General features: G+C 36.6%; 1 protein-coding gene across 3 annotated transcripts in view; it reads right to left on the reverse strand.

Annotated features, from left to right (window-relative positions):
* The window catches only part of USP32 (ubiquitin specific peptidase 32), a 216770-nt gene that overhangs the window by 69668 nt on the left and 121568 nt on the right, over window positions 1–25534 (reverse strand). For all 3 annotated transcript variants that reach the window (XM_035026665.1, XM_035026664.1, XM_035026666.1), the window contains 5 exons: window positions 8503–8634; window positions 6911–7018; window positions 4783–4898; window positions 4132–4194; window positions 393–476 (listed from right to left, as the gene is read on the reverse strand). In XM_035026665.1, coding sequence (XP_034882556.1) covers window positions 393–476; window positions 4132–4194; window positions 4783–4898; window positions 6911–7018; window positions 8503–8634 — 503 coding nt within the window. The remainder of the gene's footprint in view (window positions 1–392; window positions 477–4131; window positions 4195–4782; window positions 4899–6910; window positions 7019–8502; window positions 8635–25534) is intronic.

The raw sequence follows: 25534 nt of genomic DNA on the forward strand, positions 1-25534 counted from the left end.
TTTACAGCTGCCTACTTATGATCCATCTTTCTGTTCACACTGCCTGACTTGTTAGGAAGGGCCTTTAAAAAAGACAACAGTGAAGAAAAGTAGGAAATTATGATGGCTTTTGCAATCTAAAATTATTCTCTATGTATTTAACATGCTGGTCTACCATGAGTTATAAGATAAATAACACATAATCACCTCTATTCTACTTCCTCATCTCTCATGTCATGATTTTGAGATGCCTCAGGGCTCTCATACTCTATCTTACCATCTTTCAGGTGTATACAGGATAATGTAGTTCTTTTTATAATATGTGGCTTTGTAGCTGAGTTGTAATAACCACTACACAATGAAACAGGTGTAGAACTACTATTCTCTGTACCTGTCATTTACCTTAAACATACCTGGAAAAGCAGATTCAAAAATTCATTGGCAAGAACATTTTTCACACTCCAGATCTGATAGTCTTCTAGAGTAAGATGGCCCATCTGAAAGAGAAAGAATATTTTAGAAGATTTCATGTTAAGAATGTTTTCATTTTTAAAGACTATTTTGTTTTGTTTTTTTAATTTATTTGAGAGAGAAGGGGGCACATAAGCAGGGAGGACGAGCAGAGGGAGATGGAGAAGCAGACTCCCCACTGAGCAGGGAGCCCGACAAGGGGCTCAACATGGGGCTCAATCCCAGGGATCATGACTTGAGCCAAAGGCAGATGCCCAACTGACTAGCCACCCAGGCGCCCCAAGAATGTCCTCATTTTTATAGCATTTGAATAAAATCTGGTTTATTAAACTTGTATCAGTAATTTTTCTGAAAGCAAACCAAAAATTTAAAGTAGATGCTGTGTGTTCATCTGAAAACTTAGACCAGCTAGGATAAGTTTAAAAGTAACAAAACTCTGTCAAAGCAGTCAGTGGTAATAAGGACAATTTATTGTCAACAATCTTCACTCCTCCAAATAGATCTGGGAAATAACTCACATTATCTCCTGCTTCAAGGGTTATCTATGGAAAACCGCAAAAGGCTCTGAATAGGGAAAGTGGAATATTTACAAATTGTGAAAGCAAAAAGCAGACTCAGGATTATGCACTTTATTCTAACAATTTTTTCTTTCTTTTTTTAAAAGATTTTATTTATTCATTTGAGAGAGAGAGCATGACCGAAGAGAACTTGAGCAGGGGGAGGGGCAGCGGGAGATGGAGAAGCAGGCTCCCCGCTGAGCAGGGAGCCCAATGTGGGGCTCTTCCAGGACCTCAGGATCATGACTTGAGAGGAAGGCAGACACTTAACCAACTGAGCCACACAGGCGCCCCAATTCTAACAATTTTCTAAGACCCTCTTAGAAATATCTGATAATATTATCAGACTAATTAGACATTTAAAGGAACTTGATAACAAATTTTTGATATATCAAAAATAAATAAATAACTATATTAATTTTCCCCAAAAAACAATTTAACAAATTACAAGTTGAGTAAAGTAACATTTTTGTGGTGTCAACATATACAAAAAATTACATATGCATATAGAGGCAATATATGTTTTTTTCTTGTTCAGAAGAACTATAACCAAATGTTTTTTACTGCATGTGTCCAATTCTAGATGAATAGTAATGTTTTTTGCTTTTATTAATGATATTGATATGTTCTCTTTTTACTATATGATAACCATATATGATACAAAGGGATTTTAAAGTACTGTGATTATAATTATTAGTTTTCGTAATACAGCTTCTTCTAGTATGTTAATACTAAATCTAAGAGTACCCAAAAAAGTGTAATATTGACATAATCTGTCTCCAGTGATAATGGTTAATAGGTTTGGCTGAAAGGTCCAAGTTTTACTCTAAACTGTTACCACTATTAATCTTGTTTTTTTTCTTTTTTTAAAGATTTTATTTATTGGGGTGCCTGGGTGGCTCAGTCGGTTAAGCATCTGCCTTCGGCTCAGGTCATGATCCCAGGGTCCTGGGATCGAGCCCTGCATCGGGCTCCCTGCTCAGCTGGAAGCCTGCTTCTCCCTCTCCCAGTCCCCCTGCTTGTGTTCCCTCTCTCGCTGTATCTCTCTGTCAAATAAATAAAATCTTTAAAAAAAAAGATTTTATTTATTTATTTGAGAGTGAGAGAGAGAGGGCACGAGTGGGGGAAGGGAGAGAGAGAAACAGACTCCCCTGCCAAGCAGGAAGCCCAGTGCGGGGCTTGATCCCAGGACCCCAGGATCATGACCTGAGAGGAAGGTAGACACTCAACCAACTTAGCCATTCAGGCATCCCTAAATTATCTTGTTGTTAATGTTCACAGTAGAGCCAGAAGAAGAAATTATATCTTACATAAAATAGATAGTAATAATACCTACATATTTACCGCTCAGAAAAAGGGTATTAGAAATTGTACCTCTATATGAGGCATTTTCTAACAGAAATTTTTCCAGGTTTCTATGCATATCAAAGAGAAGTGGATACCTTAGTTTTCTGGCAGAGAGAAGTAAATGAGGGAGAAGGCTGTATTGTCAAACAAGCTCAAGCCCTGTAAAACTCATTCTATTATTTGTTTCTATTGAGCATCAGTTAATAAGACTATAATGATTCCTTCTGGAATTGTGACTGAAGAAAGAAAAAAAAAAACTGATGTCCCTTATTTTTTCTAAACCTCTGTAATACTACTATGGACTATATCTAACCAATCTGGTACTTGGTACATGTCAATGTTTGAATGGAAAGGCTCAAAATAACTCAAATGTGCCTCACATATGTGCTTTATTTTCAATTTCACACAGGGTCACAAAGACATTACAGTAATATAAGCCATAGGAATAAACCTATAATAATATCCTTACTAATAAATGTTGTCTAAAAAAAAAAAAAATCAAGAATTTACTCTTCGTAAAGTATATGCTTATTCCTGGTATTACATGATTAATTTGGTTGCCATTAAATAATTCAGTGGAGATTTTACCAATACTATTGAAAAATATAATTCAGGAATGTATGCATCACCCAGATTGAGATAAAAAATCATTTCCATCAGAGCGCCTGGGTGGCTTAGTTGGTTAAGTGTCTGACTTCAGCTCAGGTCATGATCTCAGGGTCCTGGGATCAAGCCCCACATGGGGCTCCGCATGTTGAGCTCCCCATGTTGGGCTCCCTGCTCAGCAGGGAGTTTGCTTATCCCCCTTCCCCCCCCCCGCTTGTGCACACGCTCTCTCTCAAATAAACAAAATCTTAAAAAAAAAATCATTTCCATCATCCCAGATATCTTATGGTCCTTCCCAATTAATCCACCCATCCCCCAAATAACTATTCTAATACCTATCACCATTTGTTAGTTTTGCCTCTGTTTTTGAGTTTCATATACATGGAAATATACAGTAAATATTCTTTTTTGTGTGACTTCTTTTGCTCAGTATAAGGTTAGCCCTACCATAACTTATTAAAATGGGAAAAATAAATATTATAAACCACAGATGACAAGGGCTATGTCTACTTAATTTTTATAAAATACCTAGCTTATAAAATATAAATGTATATACAAACACTTAATGGAGTTGTTTAAAGATGGAATGCGCTGGGCGCCTGGTGGCTCAGTCAGTTAAGCATCTGCCTTCAGCTCAGGTCATAATCTCGGGGTCCTGGGACCAAGCCCCACTGCCCTTCCCCCCCACCCCTGCTTGTACTCTTTCTCTTATGCACACACTCTCTCTCTCTCAAATAAATAAATAAAATCTAAAAAAAAAAAAAAGATGGAATGGGCTTTCTTTAGAGACAACTTGGAGGTACTATAACTGTCGGTCCAAATAAGCACTTGGTGGAGATGATGCAGGGGAGATTCAAATATGTATATAAGCTATATATCCTAATTCAGAGTACCACGGTATTTTTATTTATTTATTTATATATTTTTAAAGATTTTATTTATTTATTTGACAGAGAGAGACACAGTGAGAGAGGGAATACAAGCAGGGGGAGTAGAAGAGGGAGAAGCAGGCTTCCCGCAGAGCAGGGAGCCCGATGCGGGGGCTTGATCCCAGGACCCCGGGATCACGACCTGAGCTGAAGGCAGATGCTTAACGACTGAGCCACCCAGGCGCCCCACCATGGTATTTTTAGAAAAGAATATAATTCATTCTTGTCCTAGCTAGACTCACCTTTGTGGTGTCATGTGCATTTAATATGCCTTCTACAATGTCAGAGAGATCCGTATGTAACTCCTTTAAAAACAGAAATCCAAACGAATAATTAGAAAAGAGTAGTTATCATTTTTATTATTCAATGGCTAAAATATACTGTATTTCGGTCAAGTATGTAAATAATTTTTTATTAAAAATTTTTAATATTATTTTATATTTTTACAGTGTTATACATGTTATATTGGTTTCAGGTATACAATATAGTGGTTCAGTAATTCCATACACCACCCACTGCTCATCACAAGTGCCCTCCCTAATTCCCATCACCTGTTTAACCCATCCTCCCACATCCCTCCACTTTAGTAATTATCAGTCAAGTACTTTTTAAAAATTACCTTAATAAATAGATTTGCTTTGAAAAAATTAAGAGAATTCTCCTGCAGTTTCATTCTTACTTTACACAGTAAGTTCAGTTTATTAAATTTTCTAAGGCACATTGTCTTCCCAATTTTGTACCTTCAGCTATGAATATGTGGAGTAGTAGCCTAATACAGCAACTCAAAGTAATAACAAATCCTTTTCCCTTTCTCTCTCTCTCTTTTTAAATCCTCCACTCTATTTTCTTATTGGAAGTTTACATGCAACAATATGTATAAAATCAGAACTTACTGGGATATCATCTGTGCGGTTGTCCTTCCACACCTCTAAAAGTGCAACCACCATGTCTCTCAGTTCAACTCTGGAGAGAACTCCATCACGGTCAACATCAAACACCTTGAAGCAAACTAAAGAAAAGAAACTCTTATGGATGGAAATTACTTTTCTATTCTGAAGTACAATGCCTTTCACTAGAAGTTGTCCTAGTAAAATCACTTAGTTTCTCAAGCAAGTATATTCTGGATTAAGTTCTCATCTGGAGCAGACTATAATATGTCATTGAAGTCCTCTGCACTAGTAGGACTTCCTGCATACTTCATGTATCTCTCTCTGAATCACTACCTGGGTTACAGAGTCCTATCCTTTACCCAAATCTAGAGCTAAATTCCTTGCAAACTAATAAAAAAGGGTTAAGTTACTATACAATAAATATTACAATACCTCATAGTTTTGAGGAAGTAATCCAAGCCTTTAATTTCTAATATTTAAAACTGATCATTGCAGAATTGATTTTTATAATGTTGAAAATATTCCATTTATATTAAGAATCAATAATAAGGTGGAGCACCTAGGTGGCTTAGTCAGTTAAGCGTCTGACTCTTGGTTTTGGCTCAGGTCATGAACTAAGGGTCATGATATCAAGCCCCACGTTGAGGTCCATGCTCAGTGGGGAGTCTGCTTGAGATTCTTTCTCTCCCTCTCTTGCTGGCCCTCCCCACCCCTGCTTACTCTCAAAATCGCTCTCTCTCTCAAATTTAAAAAAGAAAAAAAAAAATCAATAACAAGGTGTTATAAAGATGGTCTGCTTCCACTCTGCCTCTCTAATGTAATTAATGCACACTCAATTTTTTGCCAAAGAACAATTTCAACTCCTCAGTGAAGTTATATACAACATGCTAAGAACTAGAAATATCAGCAGTGGGGCGCCTGCGTGGCTCAATCGGCTTAGGTGTCTGACTTTGGCTCAGGTCGTGATCTCAGGGTCCTGGGATTGAGCCCTGCTCAGCAAGAAGTCTGCTCAGCAAGAAGTCTCCTTCTCTACTCAGCAAGAAGTCTGCTTCTCCCTCTCCCTCTACCCCTCCCCTAACTCCTGCACATACACTCTCCCAAATAAATAAATAAAATCTTCAAAAAAAAAGAGAAAAGAAATATCAGCACTTTCCTAATTAACTCCAAACAAATCATGACAGTTTGCTAACTTCTGTTAGTCCATCAGCAAAAAGGAAATTAAAAACAAATATAAGGTGATAATTAACCTCACGTGAGAAGCAAAGATTTCAGCCTCCTTATTTAAAATTAGAACTTTAATGGGAACATATAATCTACTATAAAGCCAGATTGTAGTAATGGCATATCATCAGGGAAGAATCCTGAATTTTAAGATTAAATAATTATCTATTTCAATATACCACCATAATAATTATGCTACTAAATCAATTGAGTGCATCATAGTAAATATTACTAAAGAAGATCAAAATATCAAATAGCACACCCAAAATAAGTGACATTTGTGCAGCTGTATTTTAGAAAGACACAGAAATGATGACCCTAGTAAATACAACAGAATTAGGTTCCAATTAAATGTAAACTGTTGCATTTTCTCAAATATGGTCAAGATTTAATAACATAATGTACTTATGCTTGTAAATTATGCTGTAACAACATTTTAGCTAGGTATAAGACCATTTTAGTATTTAATAAAGTTGTGTTTTGATCACAGATTTCATCTTACTAATAAAATATTAATGTATACAAGTGACAGAAAATGAGTTGTACTTTAAATTATGCAAGACACAAATTCTCTATGGACTACCAGAAAATGTTTTCTAAATGCTTAACACTGTCAAATATATTGTGACTGATGTAGTTCACTTATCATGAACTGCAAATTCATCAGGAAAATCAGTTCCATTATTAATCACAAAGATCCCAAACTACTCCACAGTAAAAAAGAAGATTGAATCCTTAGACCGACTTCAGTAAAACCTCAACGTGAGACTGGTATTTGCCAACCTGACAACGTGATAAAAATTCAAGCCTTAATACACAGATGATTTTACATGGATGAATGCTAATTTTTTCTCTGTATATACAGTTTGCAGATTTTTAATTGTTTAAATTAAATGTTTAACACACTTACATTTTTGTCTTTCAGCCAGGGGTCCCCTGCAACAGGCTGATAACCCACAAGATATCTCCTTAAAATCTATATGATTGTCACGATTTTCATCAAAAGCATTGAACAAACCTGTGAAATAGGAAAAGACACCATAAATCACAGTCAACAAGCCTCCTAATGTTAATAATATCATGTTTATGAAAGGAGCATGATACCTATAAACTTGCCAAATTAAAAAAAAAGTTTATCAGTAGTTCCCACTGTCTCAGGAAGCATTTTTCTCCTGGTATAACTAAAACTTAAGATCCTTGCAGAAAATACATTACAGTCATTTAGTGTTCAGTTATATTTGCCTGTTTGTCTCTATCTTCTATCAGTTGTAACAGCTAAAGATGATAATAGTATGTAAAAAATTAAAATCAATTTAAAAAATTAAAAACTAAAAAAAATCAGAAATTATAATTATCCTTACTTAGAAAGATTATGAAGAAAAAGGAAAAATGAAGGAGAAAAGCTGATGTATACTCAAAGATATAACATGATGTTATGTAAGCTCCCATAAAGCTTTCATTAAGCAAAGAAAAATAACACACCATATTACAAACAAAAGATATTCTCTGTAATGAAGTCTTCTTTGTCATAGTTCATGTTTTATAAATAAATATTTAAAATCAGAAAGAGAATTTATAATCCTGTGGTTTTTAAACTTTTTGTAAAATACAAATGGAATAATTTTGTTTTCAAATAAAATGATTTCTCAATATTCAATTCTAAAAAGGTAAAATCCCAATTGCACTGCTGAAGTAAGTGGAAAAGCCCAGAGCCCTATCTGCTCCGGCTCCTCCAATAAGTACTTCTGAAGTACCCCAGGAATGTGATGAACACAGACTGTACATTTTAAGAATGTAATTCCTTAAATAGTAGAAAACTAAAGCTCAGGAGGGGTTAAATGATTGGCCAAAAGTAAAGAAAAGTTTAAAAAGGTCAGAATCAAAAAGACAACCCAAATATTCAGATTCTAAATATGATTTTTATGATATCACCCATAATTACTCTCTGTATTCCTAATTAAATAAAAAAAAGTTATAGTAATGAAAAGTTTAGAGCTAGAAAGGACCTCAGAGATGGTTCAGCCCAATAGTTTCTTAAATTTTTTTTTGGTGCGGGGGTAGGAATGGGGTGGGGTAGATACAGCAGTGGAACCTTCTTATGTAGAAGAAAAAAAGTGGAGGCGCTTGAGGTGAGGAAGAGGTGGGGTTATGTGTGGAGACCTGGAGCTCTACCCAGGCAGTGACCATCACCCTAATCCCTGCACCAGTGGCTGAGATACTTCACTGGAATACAGTGACTAACTTGGTCAAACTCGCTTTATATTTGAGGATATTCAGGTGCAGGGAGCTAACCTTGATGCAAGGTTACACATAGGTAGAATAGGAAGCTCAACACTACAATCTTAATTCCCCTTTTAGTTTTTTTCCACTATACTATTTTTAAGAAACTTGCAAACTTGTAACATTATGGTCTTTTAGAGTTAAGATATATTCATTAGAAATAAGAGATGGCTTCAGGTGTGTTTACCAAGGAACATTTGTAGAAGATAGAATGATTCCTACCTTCACTTAGAGATGGACGAATGGGTGGTGAAACCAATGGGCCAAATGTCTCTAGGTCAAACCGTCCAGTCCGGGATTGAGCCTTTAGCAACCAGTAGCGTTTCTCCAGATCAATGATGTCTGATTCCTCCACTGAGAGTCAAATCAAATAAGATTATAAAACCTCAGACTTCTCTTCTAGGCAGTTAGTCCAACCTGATCATTTAACTTCCAAGGATATATTTTAATTTTCCAATTCAATTGCTAAAAATATTTACCTAAACAAAACTGAAAGACAAATACATTATATCTAAAATGGCATGAAAATTGGGGCACCTGGGTGGCTTAGCTGGTTAAGTGTCTGACTCTTGATTTCAGCTCAGGTCATGATCTCAGGGTCATGAGATCTAGCCTGGAGCTGGGCTCCCCACTGGGCGTGCAGCCTGATTAAGATTCTCTCTCCCTCTCCATATGCCCCTCCCCCACCCCCACTTGTGCTCTAAAATAAATTAAAAAATAAAGAAAACTGCATGAAAATTAAATTCAAATTAATATAAAAGTGGCTTCAAAATCAGAAAAAAAAATGTCTGCAATTTCCCATTAAGTAGTTGCTTAAATCCAACATATAAAATAATAAACAACTGAGACATTTCTTTTTGGGTTCCTATACCACTTTTACTTATACTCATTTTTCATAATTTTCAATCTCTATCTTGGATTTAAAGTTTTTTTTTTTAAATTCAAGTTAGTTAACATATAGTGTGTTATTAGTTTCAGGGGGAGAATTTAATGATTCATCAGTTGCATGTAACACCCAGTGCTCATTACATCAAGTGCCCTCCTTAGTGCCCATCACCCAATTACCCCATTCCCCCCACCCACCTCCCCTCTAGCAACCCTCAGTTTGTTTCCTAGAGTTAAGACTCTCTTATGGTTTGCCTCTCTCTCTGTTTTTATCTTATTTCATTCCTGGTTACACTGTAATCATCCTAATAGCAGGATCCATGTCTGATTCATCCTGTTGATAGGATAACTACCTACAGAGTCAATACTTATTAAATTAATGAAAAAGAATATGAAAAGGATCTCATAAATAACAAAAGTCAAGAAATGACAGATGATGTAGAATAGGATTTACAATGTGATAAGTAATAGGAGCATCATGAAAACATGAATATCTTTCTCTCCTCATTCAACAGAAGATACAATAAAAAATTACAGATAAGCTCCAACCACAGTTATATTTTATATGTGCTTTCCCCCCCAAGGAACTAAAGTAAGATCTAGAAAGCAAGCAGGTGAGTCCTTCCATTGCCATGGTTTTTTACCTGCAGTCACTTTCCAGACACTGGTAAGGCATGAGGAACCTAAGCAGTGAGATTTCACTAAGTTAAACCGAGAAGCTGTAGTTCTGGGAGGTTAAGATAACTGAAATTTACAGGGCAGATTACTGGAGAGGAAAAGAGTTATACAAAGAAAGAGCTCCAAAAGTATGCACAGGACTCTTGTTGAGTTTTGGCAGAATAGCAGAAGAGTAAGCTGTGTATGCACACAATGAAATTCATTGAGGCTGGGCTTGGATATGCCTAAGTTTTGACCAGCCAGAGTGGGGATACCTTACCGAACACTGGGAGTATTCATAGACTCAGAGGGTCACACTTAAAAAAAGGGAAAAACTAACTCCAAAATAAAGGCTACTCCAGACCTGCCCCAACAAAGCTTTTAAAAAAATCCTTCAAAATGTCAAGCTGATCCACAAGTAATTTAACTGCCTATCAAAAGAAAACAAACTCCTTTTAAAGGGAGAATCCACTTAGCCTTAACATTCACAATGTCTAGCATCCACAAAAATATGAAAACAAGCAGAAAAAAGTGATCCAAAACCAAGATAAAAATTAGTCAATACAAAAAGCTATAGAAATAACAGATGATGGAATTAGCAAACAAGGCCTTAAAACATCTATCAGAAATACCTCAAGAATTTAAGGAAAACCACGACTACACTGAGGAAAGAAATGGAATCTATAAAAAAGTACCAACTGGAACTACTAGAGATAAAGAATACAATATTTGAAATTTAAAAATTCACTGGAAAATTTAATAGCAGATTAAAACCTACAGAGGAAAGATAAGTGAATCTGAACACCAAGCAAAAGAAATGCTATCCAAATGGAAGCATAAGGAGAGAAAGAAGGTGAAAAGTTACTAGAATCTTAGTGAACTATATAATATCAAACAACACAACACACATGGGATCCCATAAAAGGATGGCAGAAAATATTTGAAATAATAACAGCTGAAAAATCCCCAAATTTGATGAAAACTGTAATTCCACAAATCCCAAAGTTCATTAAACTCTGTGTAAGAAAAATTCAAAGAAAACCAAACCAAGGCAAGTCACAATCAAATTGCTAATAGCAAAACTTTAAAGCAGCAACAGAGGTAAGCAAAACACATTACAAACAAGGGAACTAAGATAAGCAATGACTTCCCTTCAGAAACAAGGGAGCCAGAAGACAACGGGGGGGGGGGGGGTGCTGAAAGAAAAAAAGTACTGTTAATCTCATATTCTACATCCTGTGAAAATATTCTTCCCCCAAAAAGGCATAATGAAGAATTTTTTGGACAAACCAAAGCTGAGAGACTTCATCAATAGCAGAACTGCACCAGAAGTAAGCATTAAAGGATGTTCCTCAGACTGAATGATGCCAGAGAGCAATCAACACAAAGGAATGATGAAAGCAGGAAATGCAAAGTCCCTAATTTCCATGGGGCTGATATCACTGATCATCCCAGATTTTGGATAGGAGCTTGACTGCAGCTTTGGTTAGACTAAGTTTGCCTCTGGTTCAAATGCTTTGAAAACTGAGTTCAGATTTCTATTCAGGAAAACCCAGAAACTGCTAGTTTTTGAAATCAGGGGTCCATAAACTCCAGCCTAAAGGCTGCATGCATGTTTATATAAATAACATTTTATTAAAACACAGCCACGCCATTTACTTACATATAGTTTATGGCTGCTAATGTGTTACAATGGCAGAATTGAGTAATGGTGATAAACAGACATATGGCCCCCAAGTCTGAAATATTTATTATCTGCCTTTTTAAAAAAAAAAACGTTTTGCCAATCTCTGTGTTAGACCTTAAACATGCGCATGACCGCAAGACTTCAAAACTATGAGACTCCATGAAATGACAGCACCTAGGGACCACAGAGCCTTGAGACTGCTAGCCTTCAACAGTCTGATATTTCAAAATTGTTAGGCCATGAAACTGCAAATCAAGAGATCTCTCTTCACTTTTCAGCTTGCCCCCAATCTCAGCAAGATTTCCACATGAGAGAACTGGGTGGAAACAATTATCTTTGTATTTAGGGTCTCTAGTTTCTCAAAAGTTTGGCTGGTTTCTCCTCATTCCAGTAAAGCTTGTCCTCAGGCAGGCTCACTCCTCTGCCAGCCTCAATCCCAATCTCAGCCTCTGGCCTGAGATAGGAAAGCACTCTACATCCCTTGATCACCTAGGAAGGGCTTTGTCCCTCTGGAGCTCAGTCCTTCCCTTTCCCTTCCTAAGATTTCTTTGCATTCGAGGGCTTTAAAGAAGAGTATGATTACTTAGTTTATGTGATGATTTCATGTTATTACAATGGGAGTGAAAGTCTTTCATGTCTTTTTACTTCCCAACCTCAAGCAGAACCCTTCAATTATTATTTAACATGAATCTGAAAATTCTCACCAATTCAATAAGATATAAATACAAACTATAAAATTAGAAAAGAAGCAAGGTTATTCTTTGCATATGAGCAGAATGCATATCAAAAAACACAGAGGGTTTTTTTTTTTTTTACAAATTATAACTGAGTTTAAAAATCTGTAGAGATACAAAATACATATACAAAAACCAATGTTTTTCTTTTCTTTTCTTTTTTTTTAAGATTTTATTTATTTATTTGACAGAGACAGAGATAGCGAGAGCAGGAACACAAGCAGCGGGAGTGGGAGAGGGAGAAGCAGGCTTCCCCCCCGAGGAGGGAGCCCGATGTGGGACTCGATCCCAGGACCCTGGGATCATGACCTGAGCCGAAGGCAGACGTTCAACGACTGAGCCACCCAGGCACCCAAAAACCAATGTTTTTCTATATAACATTAATAACATGTAAGAAAACATTAAAGAGAAAAAACACAAAACTAGCAATTCCCCATAAGAAACAAATATCTAAAAGTAAACTTTAAGATGTAAGCGAGATTTTTATGAAGAAAACTTCATAATATTAAAGATCTGAATAAATGAAGCATACCACGGTCCTAAAAAGGGCCTTGATAGAGGCCTACCATGGGCTTGAATAGGGTGGTTATGTAAGATCACACTGTGAGGGTGACAGGAGTACAGATCTGAAGGAGGCAAGGGGGCAAATGGTGGAGAAAAAAAACTTTCTACACAGAGAGAACAAGGAGAGAAGCCTCGAGACAAAAGCATGCTTAGCAAGGTCAAGGAAAAGAAAGAAGATCAGAGTGACTGAAGTGGAGTTAGTGAGGGAGACAGTAGTAGGAGATAAAGTCTAAGGAAAAATGGGGGTCAGGTTATGTAGGTCATTGTGAGGACTTTGGTTTTAAACTGTGAACCACTGGAGGGCCTGAAGCAGAGGAGTGACATGATCTGACTTAAGAGGATTACTCTTCACTACTAAGTTGAGAACAGCCTGGTGGGCAAGAACAGAAGTGAGATGACCAGTTAGATGTTTAATAAAGATTTAAAATCATCAATACATGCAATTAAAAAACATTAAGACCATAGATTAACAAGCACAGACGGACAATTCATAATAATGGGGGGGGACTTAATTTCACTAATAATAAAAAAAATCACTTCAGAAGAAAAATTTAAACAGAATCATGCTACTTCTCTGCTTCAAAACTTTTCAACATTCTTCCCGAAGATACCTGCAATGGTTACTCCAACAACTCCTTCAGCTCTTTACTCAAATGTCATATTCTCAGACCATCTGAACTGCACCCCACCTGATGATACTCCTCCATCCCTTTTCCCTGTCTTACTTTGCTCCCTAATATTTATCAATATATGGCATAATTTACTTGTTTTGTTTATTGGATGCCTCCTCCAGCTAGAACATACCCTCCTTGAGGTAAGGTCTTACGGTCTATTTTATTCATTGCTACATTCTAACACTCAAAATAATACCTGATACATTTTGAACACTCATTTAATATTTTTTAATGAACAAATAAGACTTATTTGTTGAACCCAGGATATATATATTCAGAATAATGTTAACTGGGATAAAAGATGAAGATTGGTATCAGTAGGGAACCCTGGCCTCCAATAACTTACAAGTTACTAGGAAGACAAGAACAATGTTCTCTAAATTTCCACTGCTTTCAAAGGATTCTTACTCTATTCTTTAGTAGTTTTAGTACAAATTTAGGGGGAAAACTTTTTTACTCATCAACAAGATAATTGAGAGATAGTCAAATCAAAATGCATACCTGTACTGTATTTGTATAAGTGCTATAGTCATAAGTAGGTGAATAAATGAAAACACATATTCTACCAACTTCCACAAAATTTTAAGAAAAATTATATTCCTTTTGCTTGGTTTTCAAGGGGCTCTCAGGACTTAAAGCTAATGTCTATTTTCCCTTCATACTCCTTATTCTGCCCTGATGTTTTCTATACCTGAAACCTTTTTAAAAGAGAGGTTTTTACTTCATGAGAGACGATGGACTCTGAAAAACAAACAGGGTTCTAGAGGGGAGGGAGGTGGGAGGATGGGTTAGCCTGGTGGTGGGTATTGAGGAGGGCACATTCTGCATGGAGCACTGGGTGTTATGCACAAACAATGAATCATGGAACACTTCATCTAAAACTAATGATGTAATGTATGGGGATTAACATAAGAATAAAAAAATATTTAATTAAAAAAAGAGGTTTTTACTTAAATGATCTGAGAGTGAAACTCTTTTGAAAGTAAAATAGGAAAATAAAAATAAATCTGCACTAGGAATACAGAATTTTGTGCACATTATTACACATCAGATGGAAGAACTGAGATTTTGAGAAAGACAATGTTCTAATTTACCCTGAAGCAGAAAAAGTACATGGAAACGACCATACCTGCGATAGGTGAAAACAAAAAAGGCCTTGACAGATGTCACTGATTCTAACTTGTCCCTACTTTATGCTCTCTTAGAAAGTTCTTAACTTGGCTATCCTAGAATAGTCCTCTTAATGATCCACAAAATCTAGGAACAGGGATTCTAAGAGTGACAATGAAGTTACATTACACTTTGGCATTTAAAAAGAACTACTTACTTATTAATTATTAAAAGTAACTATAAACAACTGAGTGAAAACTGAGTGACAGTTATAACGTGTTTTAGAAAGTTAAAAACTCAAGGGGCACCTGGGTGGCTCAGTCGGTTAAGCGTCTGCCTTCGGCTCAGGTCATGATCCCAGGGTTCTGGGATGGAGCCCCACATCAGGCTCTCTGCTCAGCAGGAAGCCTGCTTCTCCCTCTCCCTCTGCCTGCAAGTTCCCCCTGCTTGTGCTCTCTCTCTGTCAAATAAATAAAATCTTAAAAAAAACCTAAAAATTGAAAATACTAATAATACTAATTTCATTTTTAAAATTTTTAAAGAAGATTTTATTTATTTGAGAGAGAAAGCGAGCACAAATGGGGGTAGGTACAGAGGGAGAGGGAGAAGTAGACTCCCCACTGAGTGGGGAGCCAAATGCTCAATCCTAGGACTGAGAGATCATGACCTGGGCTGAAGGCAGACACTTAACCCACTGAGCCACCGAAGCACCCCAATTTTAAATTTATATTACTTGTTTTTACTAGACTAGTAATACATTTTGTTGTATGAAAAATTATTTAAAATATAGGTAATCAAAAAAAGGAAAAAGAAAAAACATGTAATTGCATGTTTTCATACAGCCATATTTATTTGAACATACATGTATTTATTTATTTAAAGATTCATTTATTTGTTTTAGAGAGAGAGAGCACGAGCGCACACAAGATAGAGCTAGAGCATGAGCAGGGGGAGGGATAGAGCGAGAGGAAGAGAGAGAATCCCAAGCAGACTCCCTGCTGAGCTCGGAGCCCAAAGCGGGGCTCAATCCCTTGACCCTGAGATCATGACCTGAGCCAAAATCAAGAGTCGGACGCCTAACTGATTGAAGCACCCAGGTGCCCCTGAAGGTACATGTATTTTAACTGAATGTCACTTAGATTGGGAAGATTATTTTCAATACTTGCATTGTTATCATCTATACCATTGTATGATTTCTCAAATTACACAAAATCATTGTTCACAGCTTCAAATAATCAATGGGCTAAGTTAATTTTTAAAATTTTATATCAAAATCATCAAGAAAGACTGAGATACAAAAAGGATAAAATTTTCACACAAGAGTACACATTTTTCTTTTTTAAACAAATACCAAATATATTACATTGTAACCTTCTGATGAATCAACCTTTGCAAAAGTCCAATTATTTTGGAACTGGAACTAATTTTTTAAAATATGCAAAACTTGTAATGAGCACGTAGCTTTCATTTTTTTTAAAAACAGAGGTATCTACTTCAAATACCTAGAAAACTGAATTTACTAAAAAGAAGTATTTAAAAATTTAACAATAAGGAGAGTAATCACAGATGTCTGATAAATATATTAAGATAGCATACTGTTTCCTTTTCTAAAATAAGATATCTGTTCACTCCATTTAGAATATATGAAAGAGGGGCTCCTGGGTGGCTCAGTTGGTTAAGCGACTGCCTTCGGCTCAGGTCATGATCCTGGAGTCCCGGGATCGAGTCCCACATTGGGCTCCCTGCTCAGCAGGGGGTCTGCTTCTCCCTCTGCCCTCTTCCCCCTCGTGCTGTCTCTCATTCTCTCTCTCTCAAATAAAAAATAAAAAAAAAAAAAAAGAATATATGAAAGAAAGAGAAACCTCTTCTGTTCCTGCAGAGAAACAGCTTTCTCAAATTCTAAACTTTCTTCCAAGTAATAGATCTGCACATAAAAAATCTGACCCTGAAACAAAACAAGGAAGACAGCAGCCTTTATTTCTATAATTCTTGGTACTGAGCATATGTTCAGTAAGTACTTCTGATTAACTGCTGTTTACACAATACACTAAATTAGAAACACACACACAAATCACACTAACTGCCTCTTAATTTTTTTTTACTTTTGAAAACTGTTTATTAATCTCCTTAAAAAACACAGTTTCTTTGCTTAAGGAGAAATGTGGAAAGACATGTAGAAGATATTTAAAAGAAAAAAAAATGATTAGACTGTTATGGCCACCAATTAAAACCATGCTTTACAGTTCCCTTCTAAGCTTATGTGATCTGTTCATATTTTGGTTATAGACTGCATGCAATCCATTATCGAGTATTTGCCAAAAGCAAGCTAAAGTAAATTATATATATTAGTATTACCCAAACATTTTACATGAATTGGCAGCTGAATTCCTGGGAAGAGGGAAGGAAACTAACTTTATTTTCACTTAAAGAAGTTAGAGGTAATGACTGCAGTAATTATTCTACTTGGAATTCATAGGTCAATACCAAAACTTACACTTTACTAGTTAAATAGGATTGAATTTATCATCACCCACCTACAGGTATAATTTTTTCTGGTTCACAACAGAAGCACACCACACTCCCAACATTCTAAATAATTCCTGGCCTATACTTTGGGCCATCCTAATCAAGTCTCACCTTACCAGAGGCTGCAGCTGCAGAAACAGGTCTTTAATGCCAAAACTGGATTCTCATTTAAAACAAAACAAAACAAAACAAAACCAGGCAAAATATCCCAGTATTTTCAAACAGTAACATAGTTCTTTAACATTGTTGAGGAAGCAACCTGGTCACAAACGCAGTGACCTTCTGAGATCTACTTAAAATGGCTGTAATCCCTACATCACACACAACCAGCTAAGAGGATAATGAAAAAGGGACATGCAGATTTACTAGGGGTTTATGGTCAAAGAATCACTGAAATACTTTTTTTCTCATTGAAAAAAGGTGCTAGCAATACCAACTGAAGTGTGGCAAGGGAATATAATAACATGAATTTTTAGTTGAGATAATAAATGCTAAAATAGAGACAATTTAAGTTAGACATGAAAAGAAAAATGATCAAAATGAATTCTATGGCCCTAAAATTATCCCAAAATACTACATTAATTACCTCAAAATCCAGATTCTACTACTAAAAAGAAATCACTGAGTTAATAGGCTTATTCATTCTTATGATACATTTTAAGGAAATCCCAAAAACTCTTTCTTAGTTCATTTAGAGACCTATTTATAAGAAAGGGGCACCTGGGTGGCTCAATCCATTAAGTGTCTGACTCTTGATCTCAGCTCAGGTCTTGATCTCAGGAATGTGAGTTCAAGCCCCATGCTGGGCTCCACGCTGGGTGTGGAGCCTACTTAAGAAAACAAAAACAAAAGAAAAAACAAACAACCAAACAAAAAACCCAAAAAACAAAAATAAAGAAAAAAAGAACGGGTACACATATTTTCTGCCAAAAATATAGCTAAATTATGTGAAAATATGATCAACACTAAAGAAAATAACTCATTTTTAAAACATAGTTCATAAAATCATAGTTCTACTGCCAATTTCACTGTTGGTAAATATACAATCATTCAAGGACCTTGCTTGGATCAAATGAAATTAATTATTGAAGAGATATAAAAAAATAATCATTTGTAAATATCCCAAGAGGGGGGAAAAAAGGAAATTGGAAAAGTGAATCTGCAAAATTGTCTGAAGTGAGTCTGAAGGAGATGGCTCACCACAACCACAATAACCACATGACCAACTCCTTTATCTATAATTACAAGCTACTCATAAAAGATTGAAGAATAACAAGAGTGTGTGTCAATAAACAGTGTTCATCCCAGTTCTGGCACCGATTAGCCATCTGATCTTGAGAAAGTCTTTAATTTCTTATAGCCTTAGTTTCCTCATCTTTAGAATATGGATAAAATGAACCTCAAAGAGGGCACAAGGATTAAACAAGATAATATACACAGAGTACATATAGTACCTCCTCTAGTAAATGCTCAATCTGCACTAATAATGAACTTTCAGGAAGAAAAATTAAGAACACAGTCCTATTTATATGCAACTATTAAAAAGAATGAAATATCTAGAAATAAATTTAATCAAGCAGAGAGGAGAACTATACTCTGAAAACTGTAGGACCTTCTTTATTATTATGTTTAGATTCCCTTCTCTTTATTTTTTGTGTATATATTATAGGTTTTTGGCTTGTGGTTACCATGAGATTCCTATGTAACACCCGAATATATATATAGTAGTCTATTTTAAGTTTGTGGTCATGTAAGTTCAAATGCATTCTAAAAACACTACATTTTTACCATCTGCCCCCACATTTTATGTTTTTGATGTTGTATTTTACTTTTTATTCTGAGTATCCCTTAACTAATTATTGTAGAAATGGTAGACTTTACTACTTTGTCTTTTAACCTTCATACTAGCATTACAAGTGGTTGCACTACCTTTACTATATGTTTGCTTTTACCAGTCAGATTTTTTTTCTTTCATAATTTTCTTACTTCTACTTCATGGCCTTTTCTTTTCCACTTAAAGAAGTCCCTCTAATATTTCTTATAAGGCAGGTTTAATGGTGATAAACTCCTTTAAGTTTTGTTTGGGAAGTCTGGGAAACTCTTTATCTCTCCTTTTATTCTGAGTGATAACCTTGTCAGGTAGAGTATTCTTGGTTGTAGGTTTTTTTTCTTACAGCACTTTGAATATATCATGCTACTCCCTTTTGGCCTGCAAAGTTTCTGCTAAAAAATCAGCTCAGCGGGTTCTCCTGTATTTGCTCTTACTGCTTTCAAGTTTCTTTCTGATCTTTAATTTTTGACATTTTATTTGGGGGGAGGGGCAGAGGGAGAGAAGCAGACCCCCACTGAGCACAGAGCCAACTGCAGGACTCAATCTCATGACTTTGAGATCATGACCTGAGCCAAAATTGAGAGTCAGATGCTTACCTGACTGAGCCACCTATGCACCCCTAATTTTCAACATTTTAATTTTTATGTTTCTTCCTATGGATCTCTTTGGGTTTATCTCATTTGGCACTCTCTGTGATTCCTGGACCTGAATGTCCTGTTTCCTTCCCCAGATTTAGGGAAATTTTCAGCTTTTATTTCTTCAAAAATGTTTTCTGCCCCTTTCTCTCTTCTTCTTTTGGTACCCCCATGATACAAATATTAATATGCCTGATGTTGTCCCAGAAGTCCTTTAAACCATACTCATTTTTAAGAATTCTTTTTCCTTTTTGCTGTTCAGCTTAGGTGATGTCCACCACTCTGTCTTCCAGATTGTTGATCCATTTTTCTGCATCATTAATCTGCTATTGATTCCCTCTAGTGTATTTTTCATTTCATTTACTTTGATTGGTTCTTTTTTATATTTCCTAGCTCTTTGTTGATGTTATCACTGTGTTTATCCATTCTTTTCCTCAGTTCAGTGAGCATCTTTAGAACCACTACTTTTAAGTCTTTATCAAGTAGACTGTTTATCTCTGTTTCAATAGTTCTTTTTCTAAGGTTTCGTCTTATCTTTTCATTTAGAACATATTCCTGTGTCTCCTCATTCTACCTGACTGTGTTTGTTTCTATGTATCAGGTAGATCAACCACATCTCCTAGTCTTGAAGGAGTGGCCTTATGTAGAACACATCCTGTGGGGCCCAGAAGCACAGTCCCCCTGGTCACCAAAACCAGGAGCTCCAAGGGTATTCCCCTGTGGGTTGCGTGTGCCTTCCTATTGTGACTGGGGTGTGATGGCTATAAGCGCACTGATAAATGGGACTGTCCCTAGCACGAATGGCTGAAATGACCAGATGCAGCTGCTATAGGCACACTAGTGGGTTGGGCTGACCCTCTGGGGCGGAAGTCAGTTTGGGGGTTGCTGGTCCAGGCCATATCCACACGCTGCATGCAGAATGGCAGGAGCTACTTTGGGGGCCTCTGGTCTTGGTGGAGGCCACCCAATGGGTGCTGTGGGGAGGGAGCCATTTGAGGAGGGGTACTAGATCCAGCTGAGAAGCTGTTTCGGAGAGTCACCTGCTTGAGGGAGAGACAATTTAGGGGTGCAGGAATGTTGGGGTATGGTGACTGGTACTAGTAAAGTAGATGGAGAATGTCAGAAATGGCACCTACCAGCACCAGGCCAGCTAGGTAGGAGAGTAAGAAAAATGGCACCTACCTCCATTTCTGTTCCAGGATAAAGTTCCAACAAATCCCTGCCCCTTCAGCACATGCACTAAAATTGGCAAATAAATCTCCTTCACAGATGACCCAGGGACTTTTCAAACTCCTGCCTCTGTGCTCTTGGAGTGAGTGCATTTGTACACAGACTACTTTAAGAGTAGAGTTTCGGGTTTCTTATAGCTCAGCGGCTCTCCTGGAGTTCAGCTCTGCTGAGTTTCAAAGCTAGGCTTTTTGGGAGCTCATCTTCCCAGTACAGGACCCTAGGGTGGAGATGTCCAATGTGGGGCTTGAAATCCCTTGTTCTCCAGGGAGGACTTCCACATTTGTGATATCCCTTCTGCTTAGGGGTTACCACACTGGGGATGTCGTTCTTGACTACACCACATGTCTGCGCCCCCTCCTACTTATCTCAATGTGGCTTTTTCTTTATATCTTTAATTGTGGATTAGCTGTTCTACTAGTCTTCAGGTCGTTGTGGTTGTAGTTTTGGTGTGTCTGTGAGAGGAGGTAAGCCCAGAATCTTCCTTCTCTACCACCTTGATCTTCTTCAGATCTAATCTTAGGTATTTAAATAGCAAATTATAATAGAAAAATATAACAGCCCTAATAAAAATTTAATTAAGATCTACTCAAACATTCAAAACTTAACTCTGCGCTAAAGTTCCAATTGAATTTCTTAAATTAAAAAAAAAAAAAGGGTAAGGTAACAATAATTTGGAATTTGCAGTTCTGAAAAACGCACATGCCATGATAAAATCTGAAATCTTGTATAAATCAAATCAGTTAATTATTCTAACCTGTACTGAATACAAATAGCTCCCCAGTTTCCTTTGTGATTTACATAAAAGAGAACATTTGATTAAATATTGGCAGTGTGTTCAACTTACTGTGACTTCAAATTTTACTTTATAATTGTATGTGAAAAAGTAATTAAAGGCATCTACACTCTAATATAAATGTTATTTACAAGTGAAAATTTTTAATTCCTTTTTGTTTCCTAGATACCTTGGCTCATTACACAAACTTAAATGGAGTCACTGATGCTTTAAAATAAGTATTTTCTGTCTACTTATAAATCAGTTAATAACACTATTTTTTTATCACAAGTTTCCACACTCAGGACACATTATTGGAGAAGTTTAATGTACCAAATATTCTCTGAGTGGAAGAGCCTGCAAAGAATTCAACTGTGAACTGTTTATCCAGAAACTGAGAATTTACACATAATATGACAAATCATAGCCATCAGAATGTAAACCTACCTATGTCAGAATTTATAAATGAAATTTAGCAGTAATTCTGACTTTGTGATAATGCTTTCATAGTAGGCCCCATGAAGAAAGTAGCTATGTGCTGAAGCCCATAGCCACTGAGTTGTCTATTCCACTGGTTTATGCTGGTTCTTTGTTTCTATAAATTGTAAAACAAACGAAGAAGACTTCCTTCCCACAGATGTGGACGAGTTAATTTTTATACCGATCTACAACCCTCTATTACAAAATTACTTGCTTCTAAAACAATCACTCCCTGGAGATAATGGGGTGAAGCTCACCGACATTTGCAAGCCAAGTGTTCAATGATACAAGAGGATGCATATTCACTGTAAAGCACCAATTCCAGAACAGGCATGGAGCTGAGTCTTTTAAAACAGGTATTATCTCAAGTATGCTTAAAGGGTAGAACGATATGCCAACCCAAATATGTCACTTTGGCATAAGGATTATATTGAGTTGAAGGTAATTGAGAAGAGGCAGATAAGAGAAAAGCTCTCTGCCAACTACCCCCCCCACCACCATTTACTTAATTTGTAAAAGTGTCTTCCCTGCCCCTCTACCAGGAAGGACAGAAGTAATCACCAGAGACTATTCTAGATCCTTACCAACATGGAGATTGCACCAGATAAATGAATCTACATAACAAACCTTACTAAGCAGCCCTATCTACTATTAGTTTCTCCATACATTTGCCTTCCCATAATTGGCCACCTCTAGAAGATCAAAGTCAAAGTCTTTTTCCTTTGTCTTGTCCCTTTCCTACAAAATTACTGTTTTTTGCTAAGATGCGATATAAACTCAAGTTCTAACCACCTGTTTCAGTTACTCATCAATGAATACTCCCATGCATAAGCAATGTTAATAAACTTATGTTTTTTGCTTGTTATCTGCCTTTTATCAGTCTAATTTAAAGGGCCCTAGCCAATGAACCCAAGATGGATAGAGGAAAAAAGTTTTCCTCCCCTACATGCCTTACAACACACCTGTGAGGTAAATTGTATCATTTTCCCTGTTTTCCAGAGGAGGAAAAAGAAGTTCAGAGAGATTAAATAAATTTCTCAAACTTACATGAGTAATAAGTGGTAGGGCCAGTATCTGACTCAGAGTCTGAAGACTCCTAAACATCCTATCAGTATTTCTCAAAATGTAGTTCATGGTCCACCTACATCAGAATTACGTTAGATGTCTGTTCAAGTACACAGTCCTAAGGCCCACTGAATAACAATCATGATCATAGAATCAGTAACCTGCACTTTTAATACCCTCTCCAAGTAATTCTAATGCTCAATAAAGACTGGTAACTACCAATATACCATCGTGGCCTTATATTTGATTAATTTTTAATTTTGGTGTATTCCTCTTACAAGACACAAGGATTGACGAAATTCAACTAAGATGCCAGCATTTAAAACATTATAAATAACTGAAAAAATCTGAAGCATAGCATTTCTTCAGGCTTTTACCATACACTACTGACATTTCATGGCCACCAGGGAAATCAATGGGTGCACTATAGTGGTAGATAAAATAATTAATTCAGATAGACAATTCCCTCCTATTTATAATAAGCTGATCCTCTATATACCTTAATGCTAATCAATTTTCTGTATTTAACATCATTTATCTAACCAAGAGTTTCAGAAGGAAGATCTTAGAACTTTGCAACCTTCAGCAGTTACTTCAGCAGTGATTTATAAATATCATAATTCATTTTCCCCCTAAAAATATAGTATGTCTTTATATGAATGTTCACATACTATGAGATTGTTGAACCTTTTTTTTTTTTTTTTTTAAGATTTTATCAATTTATTTGAGAGAGAGTGAGAAAGAACACAGCAGAGGGGGCGGGGGGCGGGGGGCGGGGGCAGGGAGAAGCAGGCTCCCTGCTGAACAGGGAGCTCTTGATCCCAGGAAGGACCCCAGGATCACCAGGACCCGGGATCACAATGTGAGCCACAAAGGCAGCCACTTAACCGACTGAGCCACCCAGGCGCCCCGAGACTGTTGAACCTTAGTCAAACATGATGTTGGCCTTTCTCCTTGGCATAAGTTTAGTGCTATAATCCTAAAAGAGCATGTACCTCTTGCTCACTCCTGGGGAAATCAAATGTTTAAATCAGTACTTAGGAAGTAGACTGTTAGTGGCTGAAAATTTTTCAATACTGTCCAGTCTAATAACGTGCATTTAGTCCATTGTACTAAAAAGAACTCAAAGATGAATTGGGACAACAGCCTTGTCCTCCAGGGACTTGTAACTTCTGGGGAGAAACAAAGCCATTTCCAAATGCCTCTAAGGTAAGGCAAAAAGCATCTTAATTGCTTTAATTGAAGTGTAAAATGAGCAAGAATGCAAATGGAAAGTAATTCAAACTGAAGAAAAATGGAGCAAGCATGACAAAAAAGGGAGCATATGAATTGGGCTTTGAGGACAAAGAAGTATTTCAATTATCAAGGGCTGAAAGATGAAATGCAATCTTAAATGAAGGACTACCAGGAGTGATGTATAGGGTAGCTAAAAAAGTTCATGGGGGTACTGAGCAGTGCTCTGTAGATGAAGCAGAGAACATATGTAAGGACAAATAAATATGGAAAATTAAGAATAGGAAACTAAGAGACTTCAGAGCCATGCTAAGGACTTTATAAACTTTGTTCTACAGAAAATGAAGACTCTTCAAAGATTTTGGAGCAGGGAAAAGAAGAGTTTAACATTTTTTAATGTAAACTAAACAACAAACACAAAATATTTGTCCTTCATTCTTTCATAGAATTAACATATAGTTAGATAAATAAGGACAAATACTGCAATGACAGCGGCAGTAAAGAAAGATGCAAGAAATATGGCTAAGATTGATAGTATCTAATGTGAAGCCTGACAAGGAAAAGTCAAAATTAATCTCAAATTGGATGACTGGAATTACAAATACTATTAACCATGATAGAATAGACAAGAGGAAGAACATACTGTTTGCTTTTTGAACTTTTAGATGGGTTGAAAGCAAGGAAACATGAATTTGATTTTACGTATGAGATTAAGATGTTAGAATATATATAGTTTTAAAAAAGGAACAATAGGGGCACCTGGGTGGTTCAGTTGGTTAAGTGTCCATCTCAATCTGCGCTCCAGTATGGGTTTGGCTCAGGGAGGGATAGGGAAGGGGAAGGGGAAGGGAAAGGAAAGGAAAGGAAAGGAAGAAAAAGAAAAAGAAAAAGAAAAAAAAAGAACAATAGGCCCCAAATGGAGTCACTTGTGCTGAGCCCCATGTTAGCAAACGAAGACCTAATATCTAATCTAATTGTAGTTTCAGCCTTTCCCAGAAATGTGACCTTTAACCACTCAATCTGGAATTACCTGATCAGCACTAGTAAAGTAATCTGCTTGACAGACCCCAAAGGAAGATGACCTTGCCTGAAACAATCTAACAATCTACTCTTTGTTAGAAACTCCACCTCCCATACACTACTCCCGCTCCCTTCTGCCTATGAAAGCCTT

Source organism: Mirounga leonina, unplaced genomic scaffold (assembly GCF_011800145.1).
Source record: "Mirounga leonina isolate KUSES-001 unplaced genomic scaffold, KU_Mleo_1.0 Mir_200, whole genome shotgun sequence".
NCBI lineage: Eukaryota > Metazoa > Chordata > Mammalia > Carnivora > Phocidae > Mirounga > Mirounga leonina.